The sequence below is a fragment of the Colias croceus genome, chromosome 20 (genome assembly GCF_905220415.1).
Source record: "Colias croceus chromosome 20, ilColCroc2.1".
Taxonomy (NCBI): Eukaryota; Metazoa; Arthropoda; class Insecta; order Lepidoptera; family Pieridae; genus Colias; species Colias croceus.
This window is the reverse complement of record NC_059556.1, coordinates 7,293,293-7,320,079: the sequence shown is the minus strand read 5'-3', so window position 1 is coordinate 7,320,079 and position 26,787 is coordinate 7,293,293. Positions and strand designations below refer to the sequence as shown.

Sequence of the window (26,787 nt, the reverse complement as noted above, 5' to 3'; positions counted from 1 at the left end):
TACCCTGCGGTTTAATCAATGTGATTAGTTAGATTAGGCATTGTTTGAAATAATATTGGCGAAATTATGTAACTACTAGATTTCCACCCGCGGCTACGCCCGCGTTTTGAAAGAAAAACCCGCATAGTTCCCGTTCCCGTGGGATTTCTGGGATGAAACCTATCGTATGTGTACTAACACTGGGTCTCTATATGTGTGCTAAATTACATTGTAATCGGTTCAGTAGTATTTGCGTGAATGAGTAACAAACACACACACACACACATCCTCACAAAACACATTTATAATATTTGTAGGATATACACTTTAATATATTTAAATATCTATCTATTATAATAATAGCTAAATACGTGCTCTTTATACCGATCCTAAAGTGCCATTTGTTCGTTAGCAGATATTGCAAAAGTCTAGACTTAGCCAACACTAGAGTTGAGAGCTCTTGAAGCTAGAGTATGCTTCCATTAGCAACATACACACGGAAAATACGACTATGTTTTACTCATATAGTGTACTTAGCAAATAAAGTATTGTCTATTTTATTGAAGTGAAACTTCTTTATCGGGGTTGTAAAAAAAATAGTGTAACATTTTTCCGTTACGCGCCATCTTTTTTATGTAGCAGCCCTTCTGGATGTAGCAGCCCTTCTGGCTAACATTGAGAAACACCATACAAAAAAAAAAAAAAGCCATCTTTTTCTTATCCCTACCACGCGTGATTCGACGTATATCTGTAAAGTTGCATAATATAGTAATTTTTTTTTGAAAAATAAGGTCATAAAGAAGTTTCACTTCTTACGTGTGTACACTAGTACACACACACATTTATTTTTATTTACGAATAAAAATGATATTTTATAGATTTGGTAAGCTGATCATTTTAGTAACTTTTAGTTCAAACCAAGAGAGGCATTTTAATGTCGTGTTACTTAATGTAGTAAAGTTCGTAAAATAGGTAATATTTTCGTAATACCAACAAGAAATTTTCAACAAAAAATTATTAATTTGAAAATACCATATCCATTTAGTAACGCAATACCCTATCCATTTCATAAACTTTTGTATTGTCTCAGAAAAAAATATTCGTTTATCATTCTCGCTACAGACCGTTTGGTCGAAAGAGCAATACATACATAGGTATATCCGTTAGTAAATTGAATATTGACAAAGGCCGCTGACCACTCAGGCGTACATTCGATTAACTTATAAATGGCTAACCTTTTATACTTTCCTTGTTTTTTAGTTCAACACGTGAATGAGTATTGCTTTTGAATGAATGAAATGAGTGTTCGACGTTTTGAAATGAAGTGAATGAAAGCTTTTGTAATAATTGATACGACAATTAAATTCGTTGAATGGGAAAAGTTTTGGAAAATATTATTAACGTAAAAATAATGTTTTTCTTTTTTTTTTTTTTTAATTAAATAAGGTTGCTAATTAAAATAGCACCTTATACAAATTACAATCTAGCCTACAAGACTAATAAGTAATTTTATGTTAACCTAAATTTCTAAATAACTTATTCTAAGAGAGTGTCCATTGTCACTTGCTTAGTGTCTGTTAAGGGGAAGTAAGTCACTTTGCTCGTGTGCTTTGCTATACAGATAATTGTCACTGTACACTTTTCACTTATCACTACACTAACTCAAAAGGTTTAGTCCTTTTTAGTCTTCGCACTAGGTCCGTGGTGTCAAGGAGCTGGATAGCCTCAACATTCGCGTGATGATGAAGTCGATGTTGATGAGCTTCTGCATGTTTTTGAACAATTTTGTCCACGGTGTCCACTTTTAGGTAGGTCACGGTGGAGGTCACCATTACGGATGTACCATGGAGCATTTACAATGTCTCTTAGTACTTTATTTTGGAAACGTTGTATAATGTCAATGTTGCTTTTTTTGGTACAGCCCCACAGCTGAATACCATACGTCCATACTGGCATTAGGACTTGTTTGTATATGAGTAGCTTATTATGTATCGACAAGTCGACAACTGGGAGTATCTTCCAAGAAGCCAATACAATTTCTTATAGCGCAAGCCTAATTCTTCTCGCTTCTTCTTGACGTGAGCCTTCCAGCGTAGCTTAGCGTCAAGCGTCATACCGAGGTATTTCGCCGTGTTAGCATAAGGTATTTGTTGGCCATTTAAGGAGTATCGGGACAATCTGTGTTATTTTGTTTGTAAAATTTATGTGAACGGATTTGGATTCGTTCAATCTTATCCGCCATTTCCGAGTCCATTCGTAGACATGGTTCACAGCTTCTTGAACTTTATCTCCTGCTTCCTGGTAAGTGATGCCTGTGGCCATGATAGCAGTGTCGTCGGCAAATGTTGTAAAAATAATGTGTAGTATTGTTTTTTCAGTTGGTTATATTTTTGTTATCGCAATTTCAGTCTAATTAAATTCGACTTGAAGGATGAAACTCTTTTGTTAAACAAGAAAAAGTATTAAATTATTTGTAGGTAGCTATCTAAACACTGTTTGTTTTTAATGTTAAACTACCAGCTGACCCAAATCAAAAGATATATAAAACAGTTTAAATGTTTTAAAGACAACCTGACATTAGAACAAAGTTTCTAATCACAGCTTGATATTGACTACCATAATAATGTACGTATAACTTACACTAATACGTTACATAAATATTTTTTCCACCATCATGTTTTCACTTAGCGTTTTTATTATGCGTAATACAAGAACCCTTTATAATAGAAGAGAGAGCAGACAATTTGTGCTTAATGGAGCGAAGCTGTGGAAAATTAGGTTTTTTGTATGTCTGTTCGTGTATTTTTATTTAATCTTTTTGGTATTCTTTGTTACGAATTTGTTGATGAACGCATAACTAGTAAGGAACATGCTGAATTTTCATTGTAGTAATTCGGTTGCTAGAAATGTCTTTAGTTCGTTATAAAAACAAACCTAAGATGAACGTAGAGAAGTCAACCAATTGAACATGAAGCATTTATAATAAATTAGAATAGTTCTTTGGCACGATTTTAAAATACGTAAATACAGCGATAAGATTAATTAGAAGAGCGACTACTAAAAACGCATCACAAAATTTAAAATTGTTTTAATTACAGTACGTTAATTTGTTTTTATTTTCGCGGTATTGCAAAGGAAGTAGAGCAATCAATCATCAACACAGCACTTATTTGCGCTGAGCACATGTGCTGAATAACCTTGGATGTTTCGCGTAAAATTTTTGATTGGTCTTGGTTACGAGCTGCAGCGATCGTTAACAGATAACTAATATTTTAAAATTAAAGGAGAATGCCCATTTTTGGTACTCGTTTTTCTCATGCATCAAGACAACAATACTATTAAAAAAATCTCGGCAATTTAGAGGCCTTCTTACCATCGGAAAATATATTTTGAACAGGGAATGTTTTGTAAAATCTAATAAGACATGTAATTGTTTAGATCCGTTATTATAGATTTAGTGTCCATTACCGTTTACATTTTTGGTACGGGTTTTTCTCATGTATCAAAATAAAAATACTATTTAAAAAAAATCTCGGCAATTTAGAGGCCTTCTTACTATCGGAAAATATATTTTGATCAGTGAATGTTTTGTAAAATCTATTAAGACATGTAATTGTTTAGATCCGTTACCATAGATTTGTATCCATTACCGGTTACCACGGTAACCAAGCGGTAACTATTATGACATTTACTATGGTAAATAGCTAAATGTATTAATATCGATTATTGTTTTCATTGAATTACAAAAAAATCAATTAACATAAAATCACTCTGTAAGGTATTGTTTATACACTGTAGGTTGTTTTAACATAGATAGCGAAGTAAAATAATAGGTATAAAAATATATACAAAAATATTATTATGACATAGCTTGGTAGGTAACCAGTTATTTCTTATTTGTTTCTTTCTTCGAATATGTAGTGAAAAAATGATTCAAACAACAACAACAATATGTAAACCGAATAAAAACTCTATTGGCATTTTTTAAATATAACTATATTTAGGTTTTCTTGAAATCCGTCCCGGAAGATTTCTGGTGCCTACCTGCACTAGCCGATGTACAGATAGACTTTGTCTGAAAGCATAAGCTCTACGCAATACGCATAGATTAAATATGTTAAACGAAAAATAACCTTCAGACGATAAAATACTACCTAAATCACACATAAACCTTACTAAATCGGGTTTATTTAAGTTTCGAGGTTAATTCACATTTTTCTCAATATCTTGAAAACCCCTGTTTTTATCACAAAAAATCAATTGGTAAAAATCTTTTGAATATCGAAGAACCCTCCAAAACCACTCTGGCATTGACGCAACACTATACTGTGGTCCATACTTTCATGGGCATTCTCCTTTGCCTATGTAATTAAGTAATTTCATAGGCAAATTTAATTTTGATGTACATTTACGCTTATAGAAGTCTATAAGTGTAAATGTACATAAAATTGAAAAATGCATCTTCGTAAAACTCAAATAAATTAGCTCTCTGCTTAATTAATGATCGTCTTTATTACTGTCCTAATTCATAAGTTGTTTGCTTTTTTTAATCCTTTTGCAATTTCGTTCTACTTAATATACTCTATACAGGTTTTTAAAGTTACCACATTATTGGAACAACATACGTTACCCTAGTAAAGTTGTATGCTCTACCATATAATTAATTCTTACAGACACTAATTTGTAGTAGATGCAAAAACATTTTAACACGCCACCGCTACCGCCTCTCACTCAAACATCCTAAATAACACAGTATGAGTTGTATTACGACCTCAAGACCTCTCCATGTGGGTTCAATTGAATAGTGGAAGAATTGAATTGGCGGTGCATTCACGCAATAAACGACGTATTGACATTGTTCATCTTGAATTATTGCATTTGCAGTTACAATGTATTAGCAAGAAATATTAAGAATGAGTTATAGATGTTAATGCCACCTGCTTTAGTGGGCAGCTTTATTTATGACGAGTAATTTTCCGTGCGCGGCAAAATTATTATAAAAATATTAACGGTACATGAATGTATGTTGATGCTTTGTGTACAATTCAATTGTGTCATTGTGATGGAAAATACGGTTGATAATTTCTAAATTTTGTGAAGAAATGTGCTAAAAATAATTTTTCCTAAGCCTACACGAACGGCTGTTACATTTATAAAATTCACACGGGGCTTAAACACAACTCTGGAAAAGTACCTACTTAAATTAATAACATTATTAATGTAGTGATGAAATGAGTATTTACAGCTCCAAAAATATATATTAATGCCGTATTGTGTTTTCCTCTTACCATAGATAATGTAAAGAAAGTATGAATCATGATAAAGAATATCAATTTTATTTATCATAACTACATTATTTAGTATGCCAATAGAGTATCTACATTTCTACGTCATGTTAGTGTGAATTATGATTCATACATAACGTGTAATACATTATCTACAATAGTAGGTATGTACGTATTCTTCGATAGTATTATTCACGCAAAAAAAAGTTTCCAGAACTTTAGTAGGAAAAGAAAAAAATACAGTCAAATTGAGAACCTCCTTTTTAAGTCAGTTGATAAGTTTTAATAAGTTTCAGTTTGAAATATACGATATATATATAGTTATATTAATCTCTATTTATATATGTATTAAATTTTCGTGTCACAATGTTGCAACCATACTCTACTGAAACGGCTGCACCGATTCTCATGAAATTTTGTATGTATAGTTGGTCTGAGATTCGGCCAATTTTTAATACCCATAGCGATAAAAGTGAGGCAGATCAATGTTTTACGGGACAGCTAGTACTGTAGGTAGTTTAATATATAGAGAGCTAGCTGCTAGACGCTAGTTGTACCTAGCTTACCACAGGCTGGCTATGTACAGAACTATTGCAGCTCGTCTAGACAACAGATTACTAATAACTGCCACTACTCGTACTCGGATGCTCTAAATTAATTTGTATCTATGCTTGTATGTTGAGTTAAACAATATCAGGACTGGAGTGTACAATATGAATAGTATTTTTACGTTTGGAAGTTATGAAATAAAAATGATCTGATATAAAGTAATCTATTTGGCAAAAGTAAATATAACGTAAGTAGTTATTTCGCGTAAAAAGTCGTACCTGAAATTTTATTAAATTGCTTGTATAATATATTCTGACAAAAACTTATAATTAGTAATTATTATACAAAGCAGTTTTATTTAGAAAATCTATACTAATATTATAAAGCTGAAGAGTTTGTTTTTTTTTGTTTGAACGCGCTAATCTCAGAAACTACTGGTCCGATTTGAAAAATTCTTTCGGTGTTTGATAGCTCATTTATTGAGGAAGGCTATAGGCTATATAACACGCTACGACCAACAGAATCGGAGCTCTGCAGGTAGAACCGCGGAGCACAGCTAGTTACTAATAAAATGACGGTCACGATATTTATCAAAATTTTAGGATCGTATAACTTGATTAATGTAAGGCCTTTGCATGGCATGTTTGATTCTAAAAGTAAAACATCTTAACTTTCTACATGTTAATCCAACGTTTCGGTAGTCTGCATTTTCCAGAAAGATAAAATATGAACGCTATAAAATATAAATATCCGCCCACACCTATCTATCACACCGTAAACAAAATACGTAAAATATTACGTAAACTTGGCTAAATGATAACGTTTAATAGATAAGTGTCTCGATCAAATTTTCTTGAATAGCATCTCAAGTATAGGTACTGATACAGAATGATAAGCACTTATTTTTGCAGTAAAATATTGTATTACGTTATCTATTGCAAAATTCGTTTTGCTTGTGTTATTTCTACGAATAAAAAAATACCGTGAGCGCCAAGCACATGACGTGTCAGAAGTGAAACTTCTTTGGCAAGATTCATTGATACCAAATTCGTCGTCTTACTCCATGACGTGACGGTCTTGCCATGACGCGACCTTGTTTCACGTCAAAAAATCAAATTGATATTTTCATTCATAAATATTTGATACGTTTATTTTATACACATTTCAGTTTTTTAAAAATAACTAGGTACAAAAATTGTCAGCGTGTAAAATCTAGAGTTAAGTAATAATTATTTCTAACATCATCTTCCAACCAATAACACATTTCTCAATTATGGTATTTCCTAAATAATATTTCTCTTAATTTTTGTTATAAAACATTTCTAATATTTTATGAATCACAATTGATTCATACTTATCAGGTAGATATTAATGTCGTAACTTATTAATGGAAATTTTTATTGGTGTTATTTACTTCTTTAGAGATTTCACACTTTACTCTTTTATTCATACTAATAAAAGGTAAGCTTATTATTGCCCAATTAACAATTTTAATTGATATAAACTTTCCACTGATCTTCATGATTGTATGTCATTAACGCATTATTAGAATACAATCGTACTTAATAGGGTTACTAATTGAAAAACTGGTTTTCAAATTAATTATCACTACATAGTATAAAACAAAGTCGCTTTCTCTGTCCCTATGTCCATTGTCCCTTTGTATGCTTAAATCTTTAAAACTACGCAACGGATTTTGATGCGGTTTTTTCAATAGATAGAGTGATTCAAGAGGAAGGTTTTAGTAGGTATATAATTTATTAGATTTTAGACAAAGCAGGCGAAGCCGCGGGCGGTAAGCTAGTATATGTATAAACTATAAGTAATTATTATAAAGTGCAATAAGACATAAAAATATATCTTTAACATTTAGGGCCGGTTTCACCACTTGCTGACAGTGTCCATAATAGCGTTTATTTTTATTTTGACGTTTTGTTTTCATACATTATTAATTGTCACTTTAACTGACGGATAAGCTAACCAGAACATATCCAGAAGCTGTGAAAACGCCAACAGGGTAGTTATAAGTAATCATATTTTGCAGAATAGATATAAATCGGTCGAGAACGGCGACCCCTCTTCAATATGGAAGTTTCTAAAATCCTTAGGAGTTGGTAAATCATCCTATGCGTGTTCACGTAATAACTTCAATATTGACGCTTTAAACGCTCATTTTTCATCATCTTCCAACCTTAATGCTTCTACTATACAACAGACACTTAATTCTCTTTCTACCACCTCAGCTCCTGATTTTCCCCCGTTCTTTTTTAAACGATGCACTGTAGGAGAAGTTAAGAAGACGATATTGTCCATATCTTCGAACGCAGTCGGTGCTGACCTTGTAAGTCGTAATATGATCCTTCCTATCCTTGATATTATTGCTCCTGTCATTACCCACATCTTTAATTTCTCACTTACCTCCGGCAAATTTCCAAATTCTTGGAAAGATGCTCAGGTTATTCCTCTCCCTAAAAAATCCAATCCAAATTGTTTTTCTGATTTCCGTCCTATCTCTATTTTACCTTTCCTTTCCAAGGTCCTCGAACGCATCATCCATGCTCAATTAAGTTCATACTTAAACACTCATAACATACTTTCTCCTTTCCAATCCGGTTTCCGTCCTGGTCATAGCACGACTACTGCTCTCGTTAAGGTCACAGATGACATCCGTGCAGCTATGGACAATAAACAACTCACCATATTGTGTCTTCTCGACTTTAGTAACGCATTCAACACTGTTAATCATGATATTTTACTGGGTTTGTTACGCCTAATTAACTTCTCCCCTACAGTACTCGAATGGTTTCAAAATTACCTGGGTGATCGGCGGCAGCGTATCTTGTTGGATGGTAAACATTCTTCTTGGTGTGCTGTTCCCGCTGGTGTACCACAGGGTGGCGTCTTGTCACCTCTCCTATTCGCCATTTTCATAAATAATCTCTCCTCTCGTATAACTTCTCTCTACCATATGTTTGCTGACGACGTACAGATCTACATTCACTCTACACCCAGTAATTTATCCGGTTCTATTAACACTATTAACGTTGAACTTGCAACAATAGTAAAATGGTGTGATGAATTTGGACTTAAGATTAATCCTTCCAAAAGCCAAGTGATCGTTGTTGGAAGTCAGTACCTTATATCAGAGATTGACTGGGGAATTCTGCCGAGTGTTAAAATTGGGTGCGAGGGTATTCCTTTCAGCAATCAAGTAAAGAACTTAGGTGTAATTATGGATCAAACTCTTTGTTGGTCGCAGCATCTCCAGCATATCAGTCGTAAATTATACGCTGCATCTAACTCCTTACGACGCCTCCGTAACTTTTTACCCATACCGACCAAAATTATGTTAGCACAGTCCCTTCTCCTTCCTATTCTTGACTACGCTGATGCTTGCTTCCTTGACTTAACATCTGAGCAATTGGATAAACTTGAGCGACTTCAGAACTATTGTATTCGGTTTGTTTACGGTCTCCGTAAATATGACCACGTTTCTCATTTTCGTAAGAAGCTCAAGTGGCTCCCAATCCGCCTTCGCCGGAATGTTCATTACCTGCAACTCCTGTATCGTATCCTCTTCAATCCCAAAACTCCTTCTTACCTAAAAGACCAGTTCCAATTCCTGCAATGTGATAACTATTCTCTGCGATCGGTGGACAGGTTAGTGCTGTCTATGCCTCCGCACCGCACACAATTCTACGGTGGCTCTTTTACCGTAAGGGCCACCGGATTATGGAACTCCCTGCCAGTTAGCATCCGACAAGCTCAAACGCTGTCCACCTTTACCAAACAAGTCCGAAATCACTACTTGAACCTAGCATTTAACTCGGATTAGTAAGATTAATTAAGTTATTATTTGTGTTTTTATTTATTTTTCTAACTAAACTACAGTATGGGTTTATGTATGTACGAATTATTGTAATATAATTATTATTTGTTTATGTATTATACTATATAATATGTAATATATATAGTATTTCATATGTATGTAATATGTATTTATAATAGATCATATATTTATGTATGTGTATATATATTTGTACTTCCTACCTACCTCCTTTTTCATAATATTACTCCACACAGTAGGTTGCCTGGAAGAGATCACTCTTAAGTGATAAGGCCGCCTTCTGTGCTGGACTAGTTTTAAGTTTTAATTTTAAGAATTTATTTGTATGCCAGCACAATAAAGTGTTAATAAATAAATAAATAAATAAATAAATCGTGTCAACGGAACATTACAGAATATACTAAAATAGTTAATTTTCATTCTTAGTATAAAAGTTATCATGGAATAAAAAGCATACCTAATAAATTATAATAAAAAATATATAACTAAGCCTAATTTAAATATTTTTCTTCGTAAAATAAAACGACTATCAGCTGTATCTAATGACCGTCATTCAAATGAGACTAACTCGATTGTATGTACGAAGTTTTGCAACGTGTGAATCTTATAATTACAAGAAAATGTATTACCTCATTTAAATATATTCATTATTATATTAACAACGTCATTAATTTATTATCTATGTTTGAATGAATCATAATATTTCTATCGATGTCGAGGTTTATTGAATTGGAATTATGTAATGTGTTATTAAATTTTTTTGATAGGTATTAAGTATTATAACTGTTTATATATTTTATCTCAATAAATGTGTATTTAGTTATTGCTAAATAGGTATCCATAAATCAATAAATTTAATTTATTATTCAGTAATTTTATAGCTATAAAAATTAAACTATAAAAGGTAAACACTAGAAAAACAGCATTTAAACAATCACTCACCATAATAATTAATAGATATCCAAAAATATTTATTTCACACAATTTGTTTAAACAAAACCAAACAACGATCAAACTTTAAATTTGGAAACCACAAAAATGTGCTTCCACACAGGCACACAATTTAATACTGTCCTACCAAACCTAATCGGCACAGATAAAAAATTTGACATATCTGTTTTCGTTTGCTGTCAAACGTAGTGGACCCCATGCCACGTTAATTCTTATAAATGTTGTTTCATATTTCACAGAAATATGAATTTTCAATGCAACCAAATAAGCCACATATTAGAATATCGACACATTTTTGGGTAATCTGTGACGTTTTTATTGTGTCTATACTTTGGCGCGAAATTTCGTACAATGAACTATACACCTTATTCCAATTTAATAAGGTCACATCTTCCTTGCATTGTTTAAACAGTCATTTAAAAAGAATCGTTTACCTGAACACGATAACTCTAATCGGTTATGTTTTGTTTGGTAAAAGCATGACGTATATGATATTTGTCTTGTTTAGGACCACTTTCGTTACATTTTTACGGCACGTTTTGACAAAAGTTTTAAGTAAATTACGTCATTTGAGAGTAATAATGGGGATTGTTTTTGTTCATCGGAACAGTGGCGGCAAAGGTAAATAAAGTCATCCACCTTTTTATACATTTTCAAAGGACTGAATGGTATTATGCAAATTGTATTTTTTATTAACAAAACGAGTGTCTCGACAAGGTGAGATTAGATTTGGGTATAATTAGCCCGAAAAATCCCATTTTATGTTATCTCGTCTTAAAAGCTTGTTCATTCGCACAGCATGCAAATTAAATGCAATTTATGACTATGTAATAAAAGGAGAATTACATTGATTTTTGAGTTACATTTTTATCGTAATTTACTACTTTAAAAATGTAAAAAAATGTGAGCGTAACAATAACAAATTCTCATTTTTTTTAGCACCGGTGATATTATCTCTGCCACTTATAACTTATGAAGGAACCATAAAGCAAACAAAATCCGAAGGCAAATATTTGGCGACATTTGAAAGTAAAAAACAACCCATAGGTTTTAGATACCATCGTTATAATGTCAACAGAGTGAGTAAACATGGCTTATCTTATCAGGGATTACGGTAAATCTGAAGACCTTGTGAGTGATCTTTGCTTTTTTATTAGTTAAAAAAAAATGTTCCATATCGTATTTGGACAAAAAGTATTATACTTAGAGACTTAGGGATGAATACGTTCTGTAATTTATTATTAGGTAATTACGTTGTAACTTAAAGCGAAATATTTACATTATTAAATGCATGCAGTCCTCAAACTGGAAATTTAGGTAAATAAAAACATATTATCTATCTCAAATAGTGATCCTTATTTAAAATACAATATTTAAACCAAGGGTATTATAGGTTTACATATTATGTAAATCAATGTTTCATCGTACCTATACCAAAAGTTTTTGTAACTCTTAAAAAGAAAGAAACAAAAAAAGAAACGCTATATGGTCCAACGGGAATGCGTATGTCACAGAGCATTTAAAGTGACTGCACATCTTCCTTTGCTCCTATTTAAGGATAATTTAGTTTATATTGTTGTCGTGTATGTATTAATGTGGATATTCCTGTGATTTTTTTTATAATAATAATTAATTAGATGTTATGCTCACATACATATTATGAGGCCAATTATTATATAGGATTTTGGTAAATTAAGTTAAGAAGGTACCAAATTACCTACGTATTTTTTGACTTACATAATATTTTATATTCAGAGGGAGAATAAATTTTGATTAATAATTTTCTCTTTTATTAAAATCTGAATATTGAATTTATGAATTTAACCGTAAAATATGTACTTTAATTTCCTTAATAAATCTTAATGCAATTTCATGTTAAAGCAGGAACAATTAAGAAGTTACACTGAAGTATCTTATGCTAATATTCCGTAGTTAGGGCTTATATAAAGTAACAGCTAATGTTGCTAGGATAATAAAAATTAATAACTTCTGGGCTTCTAGTACAGAAACCATAACAAGTTATATAATTAACTAAGAAACCTTTGGTTGAATAACAAGCATAATATTATTTCTAACATATTATTAAATAGGTATTAGATATTATTTGGTTTTATAGCATTCAAATGCTTTATAGATAAGATTTTTTAAAGAATATTAAATTTTCGAGCTCATAAATTCAAAAGAGTAGAAAAAATTTGATTGCTTAGGCAGGATCACGGGTGGCCGGAGATGCGACGCGATCGCCCCGGCATAGCTGAAAAACGCGGGTTCGAATCCCGTCTCGTGATCGAATTTTCTAGTCTATAAAAAAATCATATTTATTTATTCCCACATTCAGCGAACTATTTTTATTATTTAAATTCAAACTGTTATCATAGTTTATCTACTTATACATAATATTATCTATTCAAGGAAATATTATCTTTATGAATATTAATTTCCGTTATTTCGTGATAGTGTTAATTTAACATGACACCATTTTATAATTTCTTAAAAAAATATCTTATTTTTATTTATATACTTGAATACCTATAAAACGACATTATTGGTTTAAAATATTCTTGCATCGCGGCAAATATCCTCGCACGAATTTGAATACTCATCTCAATCCATTTGATTGAAGCTTTTCATTAAGGAATAGCACAATTATATACATACAGTAATGTATATAATATACTACACGTGAGTCTGATATCGAATATTCTAATTGTAATTCCCAGTACTCGTGTATCTATGACGTCACGTGCCAACGATGCATTCTAGCGAATACCCAGTAGAAATTCATGCATACAAATGACAAGGGAAACGTAGTACAATCACAGATAATATAAATATCTAGGTGCAGATAATAAATGAGTCAACGTAGTGATGTACGGACTATAAATCTTATCTAGATGATATAATATGTGATAACTTATCAGTTTTAAATATCGTTACTGCGAATTTCTTTAGTTTTCCTGGATAATAGTTAATTTGAATTATTCTAAGTAGTAAGTTTATTTGTTATGAAGGAAACGTGAAATAAGTTGTTTGGTATTTCTGGCTGGATTATGTGGATAATGATATTTATTGTTTTTAATTATATTAGAGTGATATATGGTAATATTAATTTAATTTACCTTCATCAGTAGAAGCATATAGGTAAGTATAAAGCTATTACCAACTCCCACGCTAAATATTATTTAAATCTATGTTAATATCCAAGTTATTTAATTACAAATTGAAATTTTGAAACAAAAGTAAACCAATCCACACTATTGTCACTTCAGCTATAATATCATGTAAATATAAAATAGTGTTTGATAAAACTAAATCGTATCCATATTAATGTGAACGTCGCATGTAAAGAATGGCGGTCAATTGAAGAGGATTTGGGCCCATCTATAACACAGCTGAGCATCGTTACTAGCCATATATACAGGGTGTTTCAAGTTGATGTATCTATGTATCTATACATTTGGGAGCTGAAAGAAAGACATAAAAATCTAATGTAGAGCATCTATTTAGAGAACATCTTGAAAAATAATAAAAATAAACGACCCACGTTACACTGCTTCGTTGTTATTTTGTAACGAATAACTATGAGCTTATTTATTATATTTCATAGATTCTGTAATATAATAACATACGAGAAAAGTGTGTAAAGATGTCGTAATACACAGTATCTCAACGAAATAATCAACCTCGCACGCTACTACAACCAGTAAGAAATAATTAAAAAGAACAAGTCTATTTATACTTGTAATAAACATAAAATTGACGTGTAATAGCAGACAGGGAGTTTATGCTCGGTTGTGTTAGATAATAAATATTGATGTTAGAGCACACCCTGTATAGTTTGCAGACAAAACAGTCTGTAAGTATGATTAATAGATTCGTGGGACAGGTCAGGTTCGCGCGATCCGGACAGCTGTATGGCTTGTGCTTCGTATACAAACTATCATACACAGGATGTATGTATAATTTTTATTTTATTTTTTATTTTTTAAAGTTGAATAATATCAGTTAGTTACATCTTAAGTGTTAACTTATGTTTCCTAGTGGACTTCAATTTGAAGGTGTTTTCAGTAGTAATATTAATAATCATTATGTATGATTTATATTTTTATTATGACAATTTTATAAGCTTAATCATCGTTGAATTGTTTATAAGTTAATGCTATTCATTTGAATTAAAATCGTCGTACTAGATTCTGATTATAGTACGAACAGAAACGTTTAAAGGTTTACAACGTTATTATACATAGAAAACATTTCAATTTCACAGCTTTCTATAATAAATAAAGAACTTACCTTCGTACATCTGCGCATACTGCGGAAAACCAGCTGCCCTCAGCCATTTGCAAGCTTCGGCTGCTTCGATTTCTGTAACAAAGAATTACAATTTTAATAAAGAAATGTATAGAAGCGTGCCAATGTGTGAAAGATTTGTTATCTTTGAAATTGATACTTCCTATCCCTATAATTTAATATTAGATAGCAAACGTGAAATTGTAAGGATTGATGTTTGTTTCCTTCATGTAGAAGCAGCTGATCGGCTGTGTTTGAAATTATGTTTAATAATACATAAATGAATTGAGTAGATAGTATTTCAGCTGATATCTTGTATGTTGGTGATGCCGGCTTCAGCCAGTTAAGAAGAGCAACACCTTTTTATTTACATGGCATACTGTTTGTACTTATATTTCAAGTTCCCATATTAACTTTGAACTTATGTTTTAACTAGCTTACCGCCCGCGGCTTCGCCCGCTTAGTCTAAAACCTAATAAATTATATACTAAAACCTTCCTCTTGAATCACTCTATCTATTATAAGAAACCGCATCAAAATCCGTTGCGTAGTTTTAAAGATTTAAGCATATATAGGGACATAGGGACAGAGAAAGCGACTTTGTTTTATACTATGTACTGATTAAACTACTTATTTTAAATGATGGCGTGCGTATAACACAAGGGTGGACATTCAAACAAACACGAAACTAGCTGCTAGTAGCGGTAAAAACACCTATTTAATGACTATTTTGTAGGGCTCTATCTATTTCTAAGTGAGTATATACAGATTAATGGCCTGAACAGTAAACTGACCTCTAATGACCCCACTAATAATACCTTTATCATGTGTTAGTGACAAAGTGAATGTAATTACAATTTACTTTCAAGTATCAGCCTATCATTTAAAATTACAAAATAATCTTACTCTACGAATATTATACGCTTGAAAAAGAAGCTCAGATTAAACACCGTTTAAAACATAACACACCCTTCCCAAAAATAGACAAATGTTAATTTAAAAAGGTCAAAAAGCTCGTCAAAAAGTGACGTTCCCTCAAGTGGGGTCATTAAAATTCCACGCGGACTCTGTTACGCAAAGCAAATAGAAAAAACGGACTAAAGTAAACAATGGATGAAAATAAAATGCCTCTCTCCTAATAAATATTAATATAATACCGCCAGCTTACAAGACCCTTCAAAGGGTATTAAATCATAGAGATGATGAACGAAAATCCAATTTGTTAGGGTCTAGGCATAACGGTCGGGTATTAACGAAATTATGCGTCAGCCAATCAGAAGTATTGTGCTACTGACGTAAACTAATGTGGATGTAATAGAGAAAAGCTGGAACCGATCTACCAAAGTCATTGTATATAAATATGCTTTACTTAATAGACATATTAAATGGTAATACATGTTCTGATCAATGTTTATCGATGTTTTGGTTTCAAAATATGTTATAACTAGCTGTGCCGCGCGGTTTCACCCGCGTGGCTCCGTTCCTGTTGGTCTTAGCGTGATAATATATAGCCTATATTACTCGTGGATAATGTAGCTTCCGAATGGTGAAAGAATTTTGAAAATCGGTCCAGTAGTTTATGAGCCTATTCATTACAATCAAACAAACAAACAAAGTTTTCCTCTTTATAATATTAGTGTACCTAGATAATCTGACTTTATTTACACAAAGAGGACTCTTGATAAATATTATAGCATTATCTTTATATATAAAAATGAATCGCAAAATGTGTTGGTAAGCGCATAACTCGAGAATGGCTGAACCGATTTCGATAATTCTTTTTTTATTATATTCCTTGAAGTACGAGGATGGTTCTTATGTAGAGAAAACGTTAATATGTAACTACCACGGGCGAAGCCGGGGCGGACCGCTAGTATGGTATAATATTATGTAAAACAATATTTTTTGATTTGTAATGACATATTTTCAAATTGTACTTTAGCCACAGAATACGTCTTCACAGTAGCTAGCGTAGTACTTTTATGTTAAAACTTTTAAGAAAAGACCAGTAAATTCTTTCAAGCTTACTGAAAACGTAGATTTAAAGTTCGACCTCATATTATTCAATTTAATGTTCAAGAGTACAAGAATGCACATTAACAACGTTAGTAGGTAAAGTCGATTTTTCACCAAAATACATTAAAGTTGTTTACTATCGCAACTTTCTTCTGGATGTTGAATGGACCACATCAAGCATTGTGATAACTATGGGATGCTTTTAAGGCATTCAATTGTATCATTAAATTTAAAACCATTATAATTGTATTGCTTTTAAGCGATTTGAAAGATTAATGATTAATTTAGATTAAATACATGAGGTAAGAAAGCAAATCTTTTACGTAAGGTTGTTGTTTCAGTCAAGTTATTTTAAATCAAACTGGCTATTTCTTGCATTCCTCAAACTTTAGTACAAGTCGTGAAGAGCGTTAGTTTTAGTTGTATGAATTAGTCGATCACAGTCTTTTGTGCATTCCTTTTTAATTTAAAATTATATCATAGTGTTAGATATTGATTGTAGAGCTTCTCTGATTGACGACTTATCAGCGACTGTTGTTCTGTTGGGTTTGGATTATAGTGTTCTACAGAATAACATTTTATACAGCATTATATTATCTGTGATATTAATTACTTATACCAGACTAGCCGCAGCAGTTTTTCATTCAACCGCAGCTTCGCCCGCGCAGTGAAAGAAAAACCCGCATAGTTCCCGATCCCGTGGGATTTCCGGGATAAAACCTATTCTATGTCCCGGGGTAAAAAGTAGCCTCTATCCTTTCTCGGGTATCAAAATATCTCTATACCAATTTTCATGCAAATTGGTTCAGTAGTTAAGGCGTGATTGAGTAACAGACAGACAGAGTTACTTTCGCATTTATAATATTAGTATGGATAAGTATTTAAGTATGGATTTATAATACTGTACACATTGACAAACATCTCTCTCGGATTTTGTCTTTGTAATGTTCAAATGAAGTTGTCCTACTAGGTACATACCTATATCGTATTTTGTCTTGCTGCTATATTAAATCTGAAACATATTTGGTTCAACTAATTAACATAATCATTACGTGGTAATTTGTCGTCTTCTATCCTTAGATTCAAATGATGAACGGATGCGAATTACTAACTAAATATGGACAATTAGGTTTACTATAAATGCGTATAAAGCGTAGAAATACTAAGCTGTATTGAAGGTCAATCACATAGTTTACTACATAATATCAATGCTATTATCTATACATATAATAAAATCTATGCATGTACATATAATAATACTAGCTTACCGCCCGCGGCTTCGCCCGCTTTGTCTTAAACCTTTTTATATACTAAAACCTTCCTCTTGAATCACTCTATCTATTAAAAAAACCGCATCAAAATCCGTTGCGTAGTTTTAAAGATTTAAGCATACAAAGGGACATAGGGACAGAGAAAGCAACTTTGTTTTATACTATGTAGTGATGATAATTGATAGTAATAGGAAAGTCAAAAATGTACATTTTTAAAATACAGTTGTAGGCAGTTATTTAGGCCGTTTATGTGCAGTGGAATATTTATAGAACTAATTGATATTGACTGTAGATAGAGCAATAAACGTTTCCGAATCTTAGTGATTTGATAAGTTTGTCTTTAATTTAATAAATTCAACAACAACATCAACAACATATGTACTTAGACGATTTTTAAGAGAGTAGAATTTTTAAGGTAACTAATAAAATATAAAAATATATTTTTAGCTTATGTATCATGATCAGAAATACGTATATATAATAGAAGTGTTATGAAGAGTACCTATGTATCTACATTATATGGCAAATTTTAATTATGTTTCGAGATAAACTTTTAAAATTTTATATTACCTATGTAAAATGATCAAGGCATTTATTTTAGTAATAAAAACCTCACTGAAAATTAATGAACTAAAATGAAATTATCTAAGAAAACTTAAAACGGAATGTAGGCTTACATTATTAAAAAAAGGGGAATATTTTTCATCCTTTAATAATAAGTTAGAAGCATTATTACAAAATACTAATTACTTCGACCTTTGATTTAACAAAGGTTAAACAAAAGATAAGTTATGTTCTCAATTAGGATCATGTTGTAGTGAAAATAAACTGTGTATCTAGGTAGTATATTTCGTATGTATTAATTCGTGGTTATTTAGTTTAAAGTGGGTATAGCCAGAAACACGAAAACAAATGAAAGACGACTCTACAAAATTGTCAAGCGTTTTTGAAGTGAAACTTCTATATCGGGGTTGTACAAAAATTTAGTGTAACATTTTTGCGTTACGCGCCATCTTTTTCTTATCCCTAAGTTTCACTTCTTACGTGTGTACTCTGGTACACGCATACATTTTTTTTAATAACTCCGACCTCTCCATGGACTTATGGATCCATCTAGGTATTCAAGTACTATATTTACTTGGATTTTATTTAATCTTCCTTAAACGTATACCTAACTACCTAATATTATTTCATAGTGATGTGTTATTTCATATTACTGTCGCGGTCGTCGCAAAATGCAAATACAGAAACAATTATTCCACGTAGGTACTATTTAAATTTATTCACAAGTCAGCAATTTATACCAATGACATTTAATTTCGTAATTTTTATACTTATATTACTCGTACGGTTTCGCCGATAAAGGAATTTCGGTAAAATGTCTCCGTTAATTGATGCTCTACATACAAATTAATATGTTAGTTCGTTCAACAATAAGCATATTCAATTTACCATTATCATCATAATCACAACCATGAACGTTATTTAATCTAGATAATAATACACGCTGCAAAAAAACAATCTTTAATTTTATGGATTTATTAGAATTTATGATGTAAAGTAGGAAATCTTATAATCACAATGACAAATAAGGTATTAAGTATTAACTATAAAATGATTTTTTGCAATACAAATCTCATTGAACGTAAAAGCGAAAATGGATCCGTCCACAAACACGTTCAATTTACATTCCAACTAACTAAATATCTCAGATTCGATTTCTACCAAGTATCTACTATTTTAACATTTTGACAGTTGACATACATATTTATACACAGCGGCACACCCATTCAATGTAAACAAAACACAACATCATTAGTAGATAATATAAACAGAAACATACCAGTGATTTGGTCAGCACTCAAATTAGGGACACTCATTGCTTACGTTAACGATCACTAAACACTAAAAATCGATCGCACACGCGCCCGCGCATCTCCATAAACACTGAATCATAACACTTTCATAGGAAATCCACTAACAACAGTTTTCGATGAATTAACACGTTTTTACGTTCGTTTCTAGCGTTACACAACAAACCAGTGTTATAAATTTCACTGACACCTGTTCAATTCCCTATTTTGTGCATACGAATCGCTCGTTTACATATAACGGTGTGACATAGCCCTATAACCTACAAGTTGATGACAACACTCGAATTGATAAAATTGAAAATACTGGCTGTATACGATCTGTCACTGTCACTTAAAAAAAAATAATTTAAAAAAGGAATTCCGTCAAATGCAAGAAACAAACGCGCGAGCTTGAGGCGTTGCTCTAGAATGAGATTATCAGTGTTTATCATAACTAGTGGGTACTTACGTCCTTTAATCGCTGGACACGTCACCGATAGCCACAACTCCGAGTTAGGAAAAACTAGTGTTGTATTGATAGGGTAATTTATTTGAATAATCGTTGTGGTTTCTTGTAACAGATATTAATAATTTGAAACAACTTTATACAGATGTCGCTTGCGGCTTAACATATGGGTACAAATCTTCGTCGATGTTTAAGTTGCCTAATGTAAGTCATGTAAGGAAATATTACCTATTTTGAACAGCATAATATTGCTAATGCTTTTCCTTACTATATTATACTCAGGAAGCTGAAGATGCAAATAATATACACTTTAAGTTCAAGTTAGAACTGACAAGACAGACGGCTGCTTACATTATATTAAATTCTAGAGTCAAAATGCAAAAGCGTGGAACGCTGCAATGTGCAGAATGAGTGTTGCACAACTTCTTTAATGTCGTTTATTACAAGAACTTTCAGGAGAAAAATTTAATTTAAACTATAGCAACGAGAGAAGTCAAGAATAGTTGGTAGAGCGTCTCAAAACAACTTTTACCGGTAAAATGATTAGTGTGTGAATGGTATTGTTTTGTTGTATACAATATTTAGAGTAGATAAAATATGTCAGACTAGTAAGAAAATAAAGCAAATGCTAATTTATTTCAGGATGGATCGGGTCTGTTTAAGAAATTATAAGACTTTTAAACAATATGTGTAAGTATCACAAAGTATAATACAGGTCTTCTACTTCAACATTGTAGAAATAACATAGTTTCGTAACACACTATAAAAAGTATATCTATATTCATTGAGCATTATACGGTCTGACTGGTGGTTCGAGCAATAAATTCGTTATGTAAACCAACTTGACTGATATAATACTTGTCAACCAGGCGAGCCTTATAAAGAAATATTAATGCCAATCGTAATGGAATACATAGGTGTTCTATATGCTGCTGCTATATTTCTAAATGGAGAACCTATCGAAAGAGTAACTGAAGCGCGTAATCTCGGTGTTATATTCGATGAGGGTTTGAGATTCAACAAGCATATCTTAAACATATCAAAAAATTGTTTCTATCGGCTAAAACTGCTCTATCGTATTAGACATTCATTAAGTGTTAATGTTAGAAAATTGCTATGTGAATCACTTATATTATCCAAATTTAATTATGCTGATACGGTAGTTGGGCCTAGGTTGCTTACATCCACGAAAAAAATTGCGCAACGGGTGCAAAACGCCTGTGCCCGTTTTTGTTATGAAATACCCTACCGTGATCATGTAACACCATTTTTGTCGAATAACAATTCTCTAAAAATGGAGTACCGTACCCACGTGCATCTGGCCACGCTTCTATTTAATGTTTTAAAGTACAGAGTGCCTGTGTATTTGTACGACAAACTGAAATGGCTGGCGGATCATAATACAGCCTACCAGACTCGTCACGCAACTTCTTTATTAGAAATACCTCTTCACAGAACATCCGCATTTAGGGGGAGTTTTAGATATCAAGCTTCAAAATGCTGGAACGACCTACCGCCGCCTATTCGTTCCCAACAAAGCGTATTCTCTTTTAAAAACAAACTGAAGTCTTATCTTCTTGACATTCAAAAGCGCAATCAGAAATTTTAACCCCATCAAACTGTCCTTTATTGATTAATTTTCTTTTTGTCAAAATACACTCACTTTTACAAATTTCATATAAATATAAATGTGTATGTATCAATATCTGAATATATTATATTGCTGACTTTTATTTATGTATATTGAATTTTATGTGCACAAATTTAATTTAATATTACACAATATATATATATTATTCATTTACTTATTATATTATGTATTTATAAAGTATATATATCGATTCAATTATATTTTTACTTGCATATTGTTGGATACCTTAGTCTGAACCTTGGATCATTAAGTAAGTAAGTTACTTAATGATCTTAGGTCTGAACGGAAATACATCTACTGTCAACAAGACATCCTAAGGCGGCCACTGAAAATCAGTGATAACACACTGAGTGGTTGGCCTAATTATGGCATACGTACTTATATCTTTTATGTTCCTTTTTTCTTAACTAAATTGTATCTTTTTTTATGTGTCCATAATAAACTTATTTCATTTCATTTCATTTCATTTCATTTCATTTCATTTCATTTCATTTCATTTCATATGCTAAGATATATCACATAGTATATAAAACAAAGTCGCTGTTGCAGTCTGTCCGTCCTTATGTAATCTTTAAAACTACGCATCGGTTTTTGATGTTTTTTTTAATAGGTAGAGTAGATCTTGAGGAAGGTTTTAGCACAGTATTACCATATTTAATATTGTAATACTGTGGTTTTAGTGTATAGTTTGTTAATAAGCGGGCAAAGTCGCGCGTGGAAAGCTAGTTATATTAGAAGCATATTATAGTTTGTTCGTTTTCTACAAAGCGTGCGAAACCTTGTAATATTACGAAAAATTGTAATATTAGGCGGCCTTCTATGATTTTTTGAGCAATAAGAGCTTTTCATACGTATTTCCCTGCGTGTTTATTTTATACATATTAAAATATTGGCTATTTATACTCCTTTTTGGTATATATGTAAAATAAATAAGAGGTTTTAACAGGAATTTATTGAAGGCGAGCGATAACTGGGTTGGATTCTGGTATGCTGTAGTACCATATAGAGATATTTTTTTTCGTAATGTCAATACTCATTCGTGGAAGCTTTGTTTTATTGAGAAATGTTTTAATTATTCGCGTAATGAGCAGTCAATGTTACGGTGATTAATTATACTTATAGTGAGGTATTTATGGATTTTTCCTGCTGGTCTTTATATGTTTTGCGTTGTGTGGTGGAAAATTATGTTTTAGTTGTAATGAATTAGTGATGCGGTTTTGTGTGAACGTGAAAATCTATTCTATAAGAGTGTGTTTGTTTGTCTGGATACGCTAATCTCAGGAACTACTGGTCCAATTAGAAAAATTCTTTCGGTGTTAGATAGCCCATTTATCGAAGAATGCTATGGGCTTTATATATCATCACGCTAAGACCAATAGGAGCGGAGCAATGCGGGTAAAACCGCAAAGCACAGCTAGTGTAATATAAAGCTTCATTTTTATATTTCCTAAAGAATTTTGAGATTATTGATTTGCCGCATCCATAGTTTCAGAGCTCCTCTTTTCGTACGAAATGACTTACAAGATTAGGGAAATATTTAAAAGTTACTATCTCAGTTGGCATTGACTAAACTCTTTAAATTATACCACTTTAATTATTATTATGTTATAATAAACTATTTAAGTTTATGATAACCTAAGACTAAATTAAGACGAGAATAGAGGTATCTATATAAATTTATAAGTACCTAGTATTCTTATTAGGAAGTATATTTTGCTGATGAATTCCCCTTAATCAATGGAAATCTTACGCTCTTTTTTAATATAAAACACATGGTTATTTAAATTGTGGTTCAAAATACGTTTGCGATATTATCTTTTTATTCGTCCTATCAAACACAACCAAATCAAGAGCACTAAAAACCTATCCTTTAGGTAAACAACCGTACAGCCTGACTCACGAACTTTTCCTTACTCATATAAACGTCACAATGGTTGATTTCTATCGATTCCAGTTAACATGATTCATCTCAAATCTACATCATGAGCGCCATGTTTCTACTTCCCTCTAATTAAAAGGCAATATGCGTAATGGAATCTTAATTATATAAATAAATATCTTCGGGACATTTTTTAACATCAAGACGTCACGCAAACAGCAATCTTAATTATATAATAAACTAGCGGTCCGCCCCGGCTGCGCCCGTGGTACATGTTTACGTTTTCTCTACATAAAAACCATCCTCGTACTTCAAGGAATATAATAAAAAAAGAATTATCGAAATCGGTTCACCCGTTCTCGACTTATGCGCTTACCAACACATTTTGCGATTCATCTTAATTATATAATAATTATAAATAAATATTTCAGGACCTTTTTTGACGTCAAGACGTCACACATTGATTCGAGACGTCAAAGACAACTGAAGTAAAATATGGCTAATTAGCCATTTTGACGTGACACTTATTTATCATTGATATAAGGGCTGATTTTTCAATCCCTAGTTAAAACTTATTCATCGAATAACGTATTAAACTACCATTTGAAATATATATTCTAATTGTCCGTATTTGACAGTTTACAGGTAAAATTTTAAAATTTTCGCGTAATACTTTATTGGACGGATAAATTTTAACCAAGGATTGAAAAATAAAATAAACTAAACGTTGAGTCTTGCTGTAAATTCGTGGCTCATGCACTTCTAAGAACATGATTAAAAAGTATCAGGAAGGAAGATTTTTTTATTGCATGGAGAAGATTTAGACCCGATTTCACCAATATTTTCTAAATCAGAGATTTATTAATCGAGCTTCAAAATAAACATGTATTTTAACATCGTTGTCAACTCTTCAGGTCCCAAGAAGGAAATCTAAGACCCGATTATCAAATCGGCCTTTAACTGAGCGACTCACGAATCATTCATTCGTATTTTAAACCGCCCGAAACAAAATGTCATAGTTGACAATGCCATAGTTTCGCACATTAGGGCTATTTGTTCTAGTTGTATAATAACTGTCATGTTTGGTAATTCGACTAAATTGAGATGTTCTAATACAGTATAACATTTAATAATCATGTAGTAACTTTTACGTTTCCTGGTTTATATGTCAAACGATTTGGTCGTTACCATGGTTACAAATGTTTGATGTTATTTGGAGATTGTTTTGTTGTGATTTTTCTTGTGTTATTTTAATTTTATTAATTCGAGTTGAATAATTATTATAATAATGTTGAAGAAAAATCGCGGTTCACTTTCACTTGGTAGAAGGTAAACTGGATCTGGTTGAAATTACGAAAAAAAATTCGGAAGGAAAGTGGAGAGATCTCATACTAGAAGAGCAATTAACAAGAAAAATAGAGACAAAGATAAAAGAAAGCAGTAAATTAATAGTAAATTCTTGTTCGTAATAACCTAGTATCTAGTTGTTATAACCAATTTATTGAATGATGTTGATAGGTACAATCTAAGGGTACAATAAAAATGTTTTATAAAAACACAAGTTTTATTTATTTATTTAGGTAACATGAAAAATAACATATTTCTATAACAATGTCACATTTAAATTAAATTAGGATCATCATCATCGTCAGCCCATATACGTTCTCACTGCAGGGACATGGGATTGGTAGTGCTAACTTAAACTTAAACACGGTAAGGAATCAGGTCATTATCCACCACGCTATCTTATGATATGTCGGTTAACGGTTTCCTCACAATGTTTTTCACCACTGAGCCATCACTGCGACACTGCACTGCACTACAATAAGCAGTTGGTCTGTAGGTGAAACTGATTGATTCCTAAAACAGAATTTAAAATTAAGATAAATACATTTCATAATCATGAGGAGGCCTGAGCCTTACCTGAGTAGTGGTGAAGTTTACATTTTAAGTACCTATATTGGTATTCAATACTAGATTTGACATGACTCACAGGATTATTATGGTTCAATTGAAAATAATACAGTATGTAGGAAGGAACCTTTTATGCACATAAATATAAATATTACCTCACGAGATAGTTATACTTACAGATCCGACGGTTATTCGAGTTTATCTTCAATTAATTGCAATACTTCCAAAACCGATTGTTTTGATAAACGAAATCTTGTACTAAAATCAACATCATCATATTCTACGAAACAATGACGACGTCTTTATAAATTCTGGGCCGTCGCGGTCGCACTATATAATCCAAATTATACAAATCATCCAACACATCTTCATTTTCAAAAATAAAATAGTATGCAGAGTCCATCTTGACAGCAAGAAAACATCAAATCATTTTTTCTAATCGCTTGTTAAAAATTTAAAGAGCCTCTATGCCAGTAATTAAATATGATGCCGTGTTAAGGAAACTAAACCTCGATTAGGTCATGGTGGGACACTCCCTTACATTGATGTCCCGTTAAAAGAGTTAACAACGTGTTAAACTAACTAACAGAGCTTGGTGAAACTGGGCCTTAATATTTGATTTACTTGTAAAGAAATAACATTTTATTGGCTTCTCTAAGTTTTAGGGTAAGTTTAAAACTTTTATATCTATTCTGCATTACAGGATATAAGTAGGTAAGCTAGGATTGTTTTAGATTGAAATTCTAATTGAAATTGTGATTACGTAAATACGCAGTTAACAATATTGTTATAAGTTAAAAAGTCTCTTAGTGACTCTAAGCTTAGTGATATAAGCT

The 26,787-nt window shown here is 32.0% G+C and overlaps 1 protein-coding gene across 2 annotated transcripts in view; it reads right to left on the bottom strand.

Annotated features, from left to right (window-relative positions):
- The window catches only part of LOC123700917 (rho GTPase-activating protein 7), a 226,022-nt gene that overhangs the window by 34,181 nt on the left and 165,054 nt on the right, over window positions 1-26,787 (bottom strand). The window contains exons 1-2 of one of the 2 annotated variants that reach the window (XM_045648292.1): window positions 20,032-20,435; window positions 14,905-14,976 (exon numbers count right to left, since the gene is read on the bottom strand). In XM_045648292.1, the coding sequence (XP_045504248.1) occupies window positions 14,905-14,976; window positions 20,032-20,068 (109 nt within the window). In that variant the 5' untranslated portion in view covers window positions 20,069-20,435. Of the gene's footprint in view, window positions 1-14,904; window positions 14,977-20,031; window positions 20,436-26,787 lie in introns of those variants that run through there. The other variant, XM_045648291.1, reaches the window with a different exon arrangement.